Below are 12,933 nucleotides of genomic sequence, written 5' to 3'. Positions count from 1 at the left end.
TTGCCAAAGCACGTTGATCAATATATGGTAGTGTTTATGCTGGGGTCCATTTAGAAGTCTGTAATGTGAGAGCTGTTTGGTTAGAAATGATCTGTTCAAATTTAAATAAAGGCCTGGGCATTTACTGTGTATATAGAGTTAGGATCTTACCAAAGGAATTCTTGAAGGAATTAATTAGTAGGTATTATTTTACACATGGCTTTATGTAGCACAGGGTATTAAAGCTGGTGCCCATCCTGGCGTTATGAGAGCAGGGCATTTGGCATTCTAAGTGGTGGGGCAGTGAATCAGCTGGACTGACACAAGGAGCTGTGAGGTGAGACCTGCTCCCCTTGGCTTTTGCTGACTTACATTCTCAAGGACTTCAGTATCCTGGAAGTTGGCAATCAGGTTTTCCAAGATGAATCTGCTTTTAGCACATTTTTTTTTTTTACAGTGTTTGGTACTAATATCACCAGTTAGTACAGTGAATGTGGTTGCTTCCAGGTGGTTGTCACGGCTTTGTTTTGGAATGGCCTTATTACCCTTGTCAGAAGAGTAAGTAGCAGGGCAAACTACAAAGTATCCTGTTTTCTTTGTCCAAAATGAGTGTTGCTTTTGTTTGGCTGCTGGGAACATCAAAAGCCTTGTGTTCAATGCCTTGTCTTGTTTTGTTTTGTTTTGTTTCTGTAGGGAGTGGAAACAAAATGTCAGTGAGTGTGCATGAGAACCGCAAGTCCAGGGCCAGCAGCGGCTCCATTAACATCTATCTGTTTCATAAGTCTTCCTATGCCGACAGTGTCCTCACTCATTTGAACCTTTTACGGCAGCAGCGTCTCTTCACCGATGTCCTCCTCCATGCGGGAAATAGGACCTTCCCTTGCCACCGGGCAGTGCTGGCTGCGTGCAGCCGCTACTTTGAAGCCATGTTCAGTGGTGGCTTGAAAGAGAGCCAGGACAGTGAAGTCAACTTTGACAATTCCATCCACCCAGAAGTCTTAGAGCTGCTCCTTGACTATGCATACTCCTCCCGGGTCATCATTAATGAAGAAAATGCAGAATCGCTACTGGAAGCTGGCGACATGCTGGAGTTTCAAGACATCCGGGATGCATGTGCAGAATTCCTAGAAAAGAACCTGCATCCCACCAACTGCCTGGGTATGCTGCTGCTGTCCGATGCACACCAGTGCACCAAGCTGTATGAGCTGTCCTGGAGAATGTGTCTCAGTAACTTCCAAACCATTAGGAAGAACGAAGATTTCCTCCAGCTCCCGCAGGACATGGTTGTGCAGCTCCTGTCCAGTGAAGAGCTGGAGACGGAGGATGAAAGACTTGTATATGAGTCTGCAATTAACTGGATCAGTTACGATCTGAAGAAGCGCTACTGCCACCTCCCAGAACTGTTGCAGACGGTGAGGCTGGCACTCCTGCCTGCCATCTATCTCATGGAGAAGGTGGCCATGGAGGAACTCATCACCAAACAGAGAAAAAGTAAGGAGATAGTGGAAGAGGCCATCCGGTGCAAACTGAAAATCCTGCAGAATGATGGTGTGGTAACCAGCCTCTGTGCCCGGCCCCGGAAAACTGGCCATGCCCTCTTTCTCTTGGGAGGACAGACTTTCATGTGTGACAAGCTGTATCTGGTAGACCAGAAGGCCAAAGAAATCATTCCCAAGGCTGACATTCCAAGCCCAAGAAAAGAGTTCAGTGCATGTGCCATCGGCTGCAAAGTATATATTACTGGGGGCCGGGGGTCCGAAAATGGAGTCTCAAAAGATGTCTGGGTCTATGATACCCTGCACGAGGAGTGGTCCAAAGCTGCCCCCATGCTGGTAGCCAGGTTTGGCCACGGCTCTGCCGAACTGAAGCACTGCCTGTATGTGGTTGGGGGGCACACAGCTGCAACTGGCTGCCTCCCGGCCTCACCCTCTGTCTCTCTAAAGCAAGTGGAACATTATGACCCCACAACCAACAAATGGACCATGGTGGCCCCACTTCGAGAGGGCGTAAGCAATGCAGCGGTAGTGAGTGCCAAACTCAAGTTGTTTGCTTTCGGAGGTACCAGTGTCAGTCATGACAAGCTCCCCAAGGTTCAGTGTTATGATCAGTGTGAGAACAGGTGGACAGTACCTGCCACCTGTCCCCAGCCCTGGCGTTATACAGCAGCAGCTGTGCTGGGGAACCAGATCTTTATTATGGGGGGAGATACAGAGTTCTCTGCCTGCTCTGCTTATAAATTCAACAGCGAAACTTACCAGTGGACCAAGGTGGGAGATGTGACGGCAAAGCGTATGAGCTGTCATGCTGTGGCCTCCGGAAACAAACTCTACGTGGTTGGAGGATACTTCGGTATCCAGCGGTGTAAGACTTTGGACTGTTACGACCCAACTTTAGATGCGTGGAACAGCATCACCACGGTCCCATACTCACTGATTCCCACTGCATTTGTCAGCACCTGGAAACATCTGCCTTCCTAAACACAGTCCATTCTAAAGACAGAAAGCTTGAGGTAAGAAAGTTTATGCTGGAGATGTAAGTGTGTTTAATGAAGTTAGTGGTCTTGAATTAGGAAAATAGAGCCGAGGATGACCCATACCACCTATACAGAAGTACTACAAAATTTGTAAAAACAAAAGGAAAAGGTCTTGCACCCACAGAATTTAGAAGACTGGTGTTGACCATACCTGTAACCCTGTAACATAAGCTAATGGTTCTCAAAACAATCGCAGAGCCCCAGAATCACTCAACAAACTTTTCAGAAACTGCTCATTGTGATGAGATCTGGGTGGGGCCCAAGCATGAGTAATTTTTAAGGTTTTCTGGTGATGCTAATATACAGCCTGTCTGAGAACCCCTGATCTCTGTTGATGGTACCAGCTAGTGTGTCTTGACTGTGTGCCTGGGGTAGTGCTGTGTGCCGCAGGTGGATCATCCCATTCCATCCTCACAGCTGCCCCCGGGGGGATATTATGACTCCTTTTTATGTAGATGAAAACAACTGATGCCTAGGGAGGCTGAGGAAGTTGCCCAAGGCTGCAGAGCTTAATAAGTGGTATAGTCTGTCAAGAAGTCAACCCAGACAGCCTGGCTCTCATCACTTGAGCCTCTGCTGAACTGCCACTTGGGAAACTTGAGCTTTTTATTGGTATCATCCCAGGAGATTCTTGGTTAATACTCAAATTTTGCTTCTTAAAACCCTTTCTGGACTGAACAGACTTTAAAAATGTATTGCTCAAAAATCTCTCCAGTCTATTAGTTGATACACATTTTTCTTCCCTCAAAATATAGTCCATTTTAGGGCATGTATTAACTTTAAAGTGGGATTCTAGATCTGTCTTTGTACAAAGTTGCACCTACATTATAGGCTTTTGATGTGCAGATACACTGAGCCACTGCCCTATAAGGCATCCTCTCAGAGTTAATCAGCCAGCCTGGCCCTATTGTTGGGGCTAACAAAAGTTGTGCTCTATGTCATATATCTGGGTACATAATGGTTTTCTGTGCACTTAGTACATTATACTCTTGGCTCCAATAATTGATCAGCCTACAAGTTTAGTGTAGGCAAAGCTCTGGGCTACTTTGCTGTTGCTAAGTGCTCTTAGAATTGGTCCCAGAATCATCTGCATACCTGTAAAGTGTAGCACGGAACACATGGAATCTGTGAATTTGTTCAGGTGACTCATGAGCCTGTTTTAATACTAAGAGAAGAAAAATAACTATTTCAGAGGAACTATAGTGAAAACCAGTTCATGACTTGGGAATTTCTGGCTGTTTTCTGAAGTATTTCTTTCCCTGTCTCTTGTTTACAGGTCATATACAAACATTAAAATAGCTTCACTTTCACATTTCATCTTTCTGGGCTTTTTTAATTCTTCGTTTATCTCCTCCAGCCTGTTAAATTAGCAGAATTCCTAGTAATGCAATATTTCTTTGGAATGAAACTCCTTCAAAGGAACAAGAAAAGTCCGAAGATGGATCTGGGAAGTGTCCCACACCAAACTGGTTTTTGCAGCCTTGCTGGCATCTCAGTAATCCTGAATAAACAAATGCTCTGCAAGTGGTTATTTCATTTGAGATATGAATGCATGACTCAACTCTCAAGTAGTTTTAAAGAACTCATAGGGAAGAGCTTCAATTAACAGCACTAAATTAGGTGTTAGTCCAGAACTCACTGTATTTGCACAGGAGAGCTGTAAAAATTGCCAGTGATGGTGGTGGTATATCCAAAAGGTTACTTAGCAGACCAGTTGGTTTCCTTGGAGCCAGGTAAGGACACCAAGGGAGAAAGGAGGGACCACAGGTATTTGTTCTGGTCCTAGATTTAAATTTTATATTCTCTGGACCTAAAACAACTACTCCTGTGTCAAATGAATGGTTTGAAGTGTTCTTGCCCCAAGATCTGTCCCAATTCAGACTTGGGTAAAAATACTTAGCCCTGTGCCTGGCATATATTCAGTACTGTAGTTTTCTTTCCTCTTTTCAATTGTGACCATTCTTAGAGATCTAGCGGTGGAGGTAGCTGGATCCAACTCAGGACCTTGTGCTTATGGAGGCAGGTGGTGGAACTACTGAGCTAAATCCCCAGCCCCTGGTGGTAGCTTTTATGTGGTGGGAAAATCAGGTTTCTTTGACCATTATCTGTTTGTTGTCTTGAGTCTTCGTTTTTTGGTTCCTCCTTTTTCAGCCCAGAGCATGTTGGCAAATGCTTGAATTCACCCGATCCTGGTTATTTGAACCTAATCACAGGCTTCCGGTCCCTGGGAAACAGCAAATAAAGTGCTGAGTTATATGTGAAACAACATCCTCTTCACCCTGCTGCCCCCCAGCCAGACTCCAGCACATAAAACTGAATTTGACAGGGCCAGGGTTGCTGCTTTTAAAGGGCATCGTGAGCTCCTGATCAAAGCTACTCTTTCAGTTTCTGACAGCGAGAATGTTGGTTTAAATTTCTAAAGTTTACTGCACACCAGACAGTGCTAAAATATCCAAGCTGGATGGAGTGACCAAAGTGCTCTGTGGGTATCAGCCTTGAAGCGGGGAAGCCCACAACCCTCTGCTCTTTTCTAGTGTAGGTGCTAAACAATTTAATCCAGTGCTAACAGAAACCTTCCCTGGTCGAAAAGCTGTCCGCCAAGGAGATTTTAACTGCTGTATCTCCTGCTGCTCCATCAGTGGGGTGGGAGGGACAGAAAGGAAATTACTTTGATTATTGTCTATTTTCATGGTGCTGATGTCCCTAACCTGACAGCTCTTAGACTTTCATTTGCTTTGTTCACTTTCTTTCAGTTTTTTTTTCCCTCCCTTTCTGTGTGAGTGTGCAGTGCCTTGAAATTATTATTACAAGATACATTCTTTGGGCTAATGTGGATATACAGGTTACAAGAGGAGGAGGTGGGGGATGACACCACAGTCTAAGGAATGCCTTGAAGGCTTGAATCACTTCTGGGAAATGGCCAAAAGAAACAGCTAGGAAATGAATCAGCATCCTGAACACACAAAAGCAAAGTGAGAAGAATTCGGTGCAATTAATGAATGGCCCCTTCAGGGTTCCTTTTGTCTATTCTTACAGGTTACAGCTTAGTGATACAGATCCCAAAAACAGCCTGAAAGTGCACTTTCTGAGCAGATAGGGTATTTTTTGTTTGTTTTTGTTTTTTGAGACAGGGTCTCGCCATATGCATATTGAGTATTTAAAAGCCCTCTGCAAAATTTCCCTGTCTGGAATCAGAGGTAAATAAATGGACAGAGTGAGTAGTGCAGAGAAATGCCAAATGTCTGAAATGCACAGGATTGGCAGTTGCAGTAGCTTGAGTTTATGTGTGCACTTGGGTTGGTGGGTTCTATTGATGGGAATCCTCCAGCCTTGCTCTGTCAAGTCCTGGTATATGGTCATGGGAAAGGAGGTGAGGCTGATCTCTGCCATAATGAATAGTGGAGATGCATTTATATAGGATTACTATATCTGCTTTCTATATGGTGAATAAATTTAATTTGAAATCCTTTATGGTAAATAGGCCCGGAATGTTTGCATAGGAATCTCTTCCTTTTGACCCCATAGTGATCATTTCACCTTGATCCTGTTTAACGAGGAATTTGATAAATGTTGGCAGCATATGCATCTCAGTACATAGGTTTGAATTTGAATATATGTTTAGGAAAGAAGTAAAGCCCCGCTTTGGACACCTTTGTCTTTGGTCAGGCCACCATCTGCATGGGTACATATGTGTATGTGTGTGTTATGTTACTCAGTTCTTCCTGATAATCTTTGCATAGTTCCTGTTGAACATACAATTAGATCTTTAGAAGCAGTATGGCCTAGGGCCCGGGATTTAATTCAGTGGTTCTGCCGCCTCGCAATGGACCTGAGTTTGATCCCTGGTACCAAAAACAATAACAACAAAAAGAAGCAATATGGCCTAAGTCTGTCCAGAATATAATTATTTTTTAACCTTTGTGACTACTGACAAAGATCTTAAAATGGTAGTATCATACAAATCCTTCATGCTTCTTTTTTTTTTTTTTTTTTTCAGTTTCTGTTTTAGCTCCCTCCATCACTCGGTGAGATAATTTGAGATTTCTACTTTGGAGAGGCCAAGAATAATGAAGTGAAAAAAGAAGCAGTGTTTCTGCAAGCCTTGAGTAACATCCACTGCACCTTGTCAGTGTCCCACGTGGACATGAAGGAAAGGGTGAGGGAGGGGGTGGGATTTTCCCTAAGAGTAGCACGTGGTTTAAATATGAATGGATGAACCTGTGATCTAGTCCTTGTCTTGTAATTGTGGATTAATGTCAGCGTTAATCAGCTCCTCAAAGGGAGAGAAAAGCTGGACCTTTTCCCTTGCTGTACCACATTGAGCATTTGATTTCCATGGGCTCCACCATTTATGTGTAAAATTTGAAATGGTTGTCAGCTCTCTCTGAGGAGTGAGCTTGAAGCCTTCACACCAGCTGCTGTTGGAGATTCAAAGCCTGCGTGTGGGTCAGGAGGGACGCTGGCTGGGCTGGCTGAAGAACGAGGAGTGCTGGACTCTCCCTGATCTCAAAAAGGGTGGGTTGTGTCTCCCAGGAACGTCTGTGAACAATGGGGACATTATTGTAGTTAACGTTGGGTAGTAGATACGCTTTTCTATTTATAAGTGACTTTAAACTTTCCCTTGGCTGTTAAGAAATTGTTATAGATTTAGCTATTTATTGTTCAATGCCTGCATGCTGAAACAATGCTTAGGGTTGTCTTCACGTGTATGGACGTGTGTGAACGTTTGTATGTTTTGCACATTCTGTAGCTATTGATGTGCTTTGCTGCACAAAATGAAAACTTGAGTTATAATTTGGAGTATAACTGGAGGGTGGGGGTAGGGTGGGTTTTTCAATTGTCAAGACAGGGAGAGAATACAAGACAGAAAATGAAACCTACATCCCAGAGGTACAGAAACCATGGAGGTCACTTTTCTTAGATGCCCACCTTGTAATAGGGTTTTGTGGGGCTGGTGGTCATGCTGACAGCTGGTGGGATGAAAGCAGACTTCTTCTTTCTGCCCTCTTCTTCCCACCTGTTACCTAACTTCAGTCTTGTCTGCTGAAATTTGGAAAGGACCAAATCGCTTTACAGTTTTTTTTTTCTTTGTAGAATATCCTAAAATCCTGGAAAATCCTATGGACTAGTTCTGTATATAGGGCAGAGATAGAAGATGTTGTCCAAAGTTTATTTATTTATCTATTTATTACCCTACGAGAAGGCTTTGCCATAACTACACTTGATGGGAGAAGTAAAAATGTCACAGATCCAAATTAATTTACTGACCACATTCGCCGGACTTGTTCTCTTGTTCTCTGTTCTTGCTGTCTGATTGAGCAAGTGCTGCAAGTTCTTTAGGAAAACACTCATATTGGTATAAGACACATTCTAGTTCACCTTTAGGTAAATGTTGGGAAAACTCTTTGGTATACAAAAGTGACACAATTCATCACAAAACACCAAAGAAATGCAAGCAGTGGCCTAGGGGAGAGGTTTTCTGGTCCAGTTGGGAACCAGTTGTGAATACATTCTTTGCTCTGTGGAGTGCTTATTGACTAACTCTGTGCTGTGGTAGATATTAGTGCTAGGCTCGAGTAGGTGCTTTCTTCCACAGAGCTGTCTGGGGAAGACCAGAGTTTGCAACTTGATCTGCTTTTGTCCATGTTTCTCACATTGCTGTATCTTAGAAAATAGGGTCAAGACTGACAACCTTTGATGTCGTGAGTGTTTGCATTGTCTAATGACAGATAAATCCTTAACATTTTCCTCCACATTAATACAACATACATGTCTGTCCATGCCGTGGCTAAATGGGCTGTAGTTGGACCAAATTAAATGAGTGAGTTGTCAGAATAAAAGAATCCCAGTACTTTAGAGCAGTGAGTACCTAGATGTGTTTTAAGCAATGCAAATGTCTAATTGTCTCCTGGCAACGTAGTCTGTGTCATTACATTGTAGCAGTTAGAGCTCTAGTTTATGATGCAAATCTGTCAAGAGATGTATGTGTCACTGCATGGATCTGAAAGCAGGAAGAATTTTCTGCAGCTGTTTCAAAGTTGTGGCCTGTCCTTGAATCCTCTATTAATTACTGCGTGTGAGCCAGAGGGAGCCACCAACAGGGTGGGCCCCCTGCCTGCGGGGAACTTTCTGGGCTCCTCATCTTTGAATTGATGTAGGCATTTGGGCTTGCTACTTGACCATTCGAACCCTGTGAAACGTCCCACACTTTGAAGCAGATACAATTCACAGCACGGTACACACAAAAACCTTGGCATAAGACAGAGAAGGTTCTTCTCATTTTGTGGGCTGGTTGCCATGGAAACGGATAACAAAGGGCAGCCTTCCACTTCTGGTATAATTGTGTAGCTTCCTTTCTCTGGGCTTGACACCTGTCTGAATAAGAGTGATTAGAGCTGCGTAATATCCCCCTCTTGGCTCTTGAATATGTGATTCACGTACAAAACCCTGTATAAGTTAGTAAAATGTTCGAGTTCCTATGTACTTGTTTGCTACTACTACATTTTTGAGGTTTTGTAAGACTTATTTTTTTTTTTCACAATGTGAAACTGAAAGTCAATAAATTATTAGAGATTTTCTCTTCATTGTGTGTGGGGGTCTGGTCTTTATTGGAATGCAGTGTAACTTTAGGCAATGAAAATTTGATCCTTCCTCCTTTCATGAGAAGGGGCCATTTTGTGTATTTTTCTAAATGTACTTTATTTCACAGTTTCGTCACATGTATTTATTAAAGTCTTGCACATTAAATAAAACTTTCAGCCCATAGGATATCTCTTTCATCAGAGCAAAATATCTCATTTATGTATCATTCAGAAGTTGGAATGCTAAGTCACTTAGGATGCATATTGTAGATTAGAAATTTAATTTTGGTATTCCTCATTTGGGCTATAATTTGATAGAAAGCTGTTAAGAGAAGGGGCTGGAGTTCAGTCCCATTCATCTACTGACCCCCTATAGCAGTCATTGAAGGGAAGTAAAATTGCAGTTTATTTCTTGGTAATGGCCACAGAAAACAAGTGTGGCCCCTCCTGCTCACTTAGCTGCTTCCAAGGTGACAGCTGCCCTGGCTGGCTCCGTTCATGGCCAGGTGCAGCCGCCTGTTGCACCCTCACGGCGGCTCTGTTACCCTGAGCTGTGCCTCTGTCATTTGGGTCAGACCCTGTACTTCAGTGTGCAGAGCCATGTTGGGCATAATCTTTCCTCGCCAGAAAATAAATACTACCTAATTAGAACCCTGGGCTCTCTCACAAGTAGAATGCAATTACGGCTTTTGGAATTTGACCAAGATGCTGGAGCAGATGCCTCAGGTTTGACAGGAGGTTTCACACTGGGTGAGGCTGGTGCAGGGCCAAGCCTTTGGGAAGGCACAGTGTACATGACCCATGGGAATTCTGTGTATGACACCATGTGTACAACACCAAATGACAGGGGAGAGAGTCAAATTGGCAGTCGGGAGCCTATGGGTGGGACTTGGACTCTCAGGAAGCCTTGATGCTAATCCTTTGAAGGGTGGAGAAAGATTCCTGTAGAGATGACTGCAGACCTTTCATTCTTGGAATTTCTTTGACATTTTATTTGGGACATTAAGAAGCTACTTTGAGTTCTTCATTTTCCCTTCATTCAGGCATTCAGATTGGCCCAGACAATTTTGGATGACTTGGCTGAGTGTCATAGCAGTCTGGCAGCAGTGATGAAACCATTGGAAGTTGGCAGGCCAGAGCTGGGAGAGCACCACCATAGGGCTGTCAGGGGCCTGGAGCTCTTTTTGCTTTTCCATCCTGGGCTTGAGCCATTAGTCCTACTCACAAGATAGTGATTGTGTCTTATAGCATCACTTCTGCTTTCCAGGCACCCAAAGGGAAAAGGTATGTACTGAAAGAATCTCTCCCTTTTCTTGGAATAGTAATAGTTCGCCCAGTAGATTCACTTGGGAGACTTCACTGTTGATCAGAACAAGGTCCTTCCTATGAACTTCCCCAAGATAAAAAGGAAGCTGGTGAGAGGAGTATTTTCATAGGGCCACATTGGCATTGCACACAATCATGTGATTTGATTAGGAAGAAAGGAAGGACAGACATTAGGTGGGCAATTACAGTGACAATCCACTGGTCTGGATGGGGTTACCTATGACAGCAGCTAATCAGAGCCATTGTGAACAGCCTGGCTTTCTGAGTGTCTCCCGAGAGTGGGGATATTGCTAAGGATGTGATGTGATTGACCTCTCATTGAACCCTCACAACAAATTTAGGTAAATACATTTTTTAACATCTCTGAGCTTTAGTTCCGTAGTCTGTAAAATAAGTAGGGCAAATATTCTTAAATAGCCAGCATTAGTAATGCAGTAAATTTAAGACAAAGCATCAAGCTCCTCCCTGACACATAGTAGGTCCTAAATAATTTTCAGCTGTCCTTGGGAAAAATACATAAATATAAATCTGAGTGTTCCCTCTGTGCCTGGGACTCTGGAAGGTTCGCATGCCCGTGGCCTGATTCACCCTCCCAGCAGCCCTGCCAGAGCAGGCACTATTAGGACCTGTGTGTTCAGATGAAGAAAGATTGGGGGAGATCAACCTGCCCAAGGGTACACTGGAGCTGGGTTTCTAGGTGAGTTCCCTGAGTTGTGTTCCAGGCCCAGGACTGTGGCAAGGCGAGTGTTGAGGTGGAGCCCAGTTGGGAAGCAGGGCTGCCTGGGTCCTTAGGGTCTGGCAGCAGGTCTTGGTGAGATGACCCAGGAGTCCAGCAGCTGGGGTGCCTACACAGACCTGAGGACTGAAGAAAAGAATGAGAGGAATCTGTGCAGACTCAACTCCTCTTTGACAACCGGTTTCCAAAGAGAAGTTTGTAGGGAATTTAAATGGAGTCTCTGGATCTTTGTTACACTTGGTAATTTATTGAATTGTACACTGACACTTTTTTTATACGTCTTCTAATTTAATTTACCTGCAAAGTCACCATACCAGACAGCAATCTCATAAATTCCCAAAAAGAGGCCCTCTTAAAGTGATTGATTTTTTTATTGCATATTTGCAGTACATAATGATTACATTTCTCATGGGGAGTCGGTTCGTGTACATAACACATCTTAATTCTTTTTTCATCTCCTTTCCCTCACCTCACTCCTCCCTCTAGCTCTTGCTCCCTTTCCCTTCCACAAAAGATCTATCTCCCTATTTCCTATTATCTATCTTTTATTTTGTTCTTTATTTACATTCTCCTTTTTTCATATAAGAAAAACCATGTGGTATTTCATTTAACATTAGGGTCTCAAGGTGCATCCATTTTCCTATGGATGACTCCTTTATCCTTCATGAGAAAGTTGTACTCCATTGCATATAAATACCACATTTTCTTTATCCATTCATCTGTTGATGGACATATAGGCAGCTTTGAAGCTTTAGCCATTATGAATTGTGCTGCTATAAGCATGGGTATGCATCACTGTAATATATCTTTAATTCTTTCATGAAGCCTAGAAGGGGAAGAGCTGGGTGAAATGAACTTCTCATTTTAGTTTTTTGGGGGAATCTCCACACTGATTTCCATAGTGGATATACTGTATTAGTTTACATTCCCACCAAAAATGTAAAAGGTCCCCCACCCTCAGTCTCACCAGCATTTGTTATTGGTTCTTTCTTGATGATAGCCATACTTTCTGGAGTGAGATGGAATCTTCGTGTTGTTTTAATTTACATTTTTATTTTCCTTCTTTCCTTCCTTCCTTCCTTCCTTCTTCCTCTTCCTCTTCCCTCCTTCCTTCCCTCCCTCCCTAACTGCCTTTTTTGGCACCAGGGATCAAACTGCTCTTGCCAGGCAGGTGTGTTGCCACTGAGCTACATCCCTGGCCTATGATTTACATTTTTCTAATGGCCAGAAATGTTGAACATTTTTCCATAAATTTATGGGCCACTTGTACTTCTGAAAAGTATCTGTTCATTTTCAGTTGCCCACTATTTGACTGGGTCTTTTAATTTGGAAGTATACTGACTCTTGCTGTACTTTCCATTTGTAAAATGTTTATTGATTGGGTGATTGACTATACGTATAGATCTTGGACTGATCATATATAAGAAAAGCACTCTGACTCACAAATCTGCTGTAACCAGCCTGGGAAACCAGCCTATATTCTAAATATCAGCCCAGGAAGCTAGCCTGCTATCTCTAAGTCAGACTTATAGGAATTCAAGCCACTGTCTCCAGAAGGTCAAATAATAACCCTAAGAAAAATTAGCCTTGAGGCAGGAGGATTCCAAGTTTGAGCCTACCCTATTTGCTAACTTTGTGACTTAGCAAGACCTTGTCCTAAAATAAAAAAAGGTTGGGGATGTAGTGTAGTACAAAGGTCTTGCATTGAATCCCTACATTAAAACAAACCCAAACAGCCAGGACTTCATTAATAAATGAATTAATTTTTGTCCCAGTTT

The 12,933-nt window shown here is 43.1% G+C and overlaps 1 protein-coding gene across 1 annotated transcript; it reads left to right on the top strand.

Annotated features, from left to right (window-relative positions):
* The first annotated feature begins 464 nt into the window (after positions 1 to 464).
* Enc1 (ectodermal-neural cortex 1) lies at positions 465 to 8,816 on the top strand. The gene is made up of 3 exons (XM_010635166.3): positions 465 to 537; positions 673 to 2,488; positions 6,510 to 8,816. Exons 1-2 carry the CDS (start codon positions 471 to 473, stop codon positions 2,454 to 2,456), a joined length of 1,851 nt encoding a protein of 616 aa, XP_010633468.2. The 5' UTR covers positions 465 to 470; the 3' UTR covers positions 2,457 to 2,488; positions 6,510 to 8,816.
* The last annotated feature ends 4,117 nt before the right edge of the window (positions 8,817 to 12,933 follow it).

The sequence above is a fragment of the Fukomys damarensis genome, unplaced genomic scaffold, assembly GCF_012274545.1.
Source record: "Fukomys damarensis isolate Sample0158 unplaced genomic scaffold, DMR_v1.0_HiC HiC_scaffold_1, whole genome shotgun sequence".
In the NCBI taxonomy this organism is placed as follows: Eukaryota; Metazoa; Chordata; class Mammalia; order Rodentia; family Bathyergidae; genus Fukomys; species Fukomys damarensis.
The sequence above is the reverse complement of the archived record's forward strand: the minus strand, read 5'-3'. Positions and strand labels throughout refer to the sequence as shown.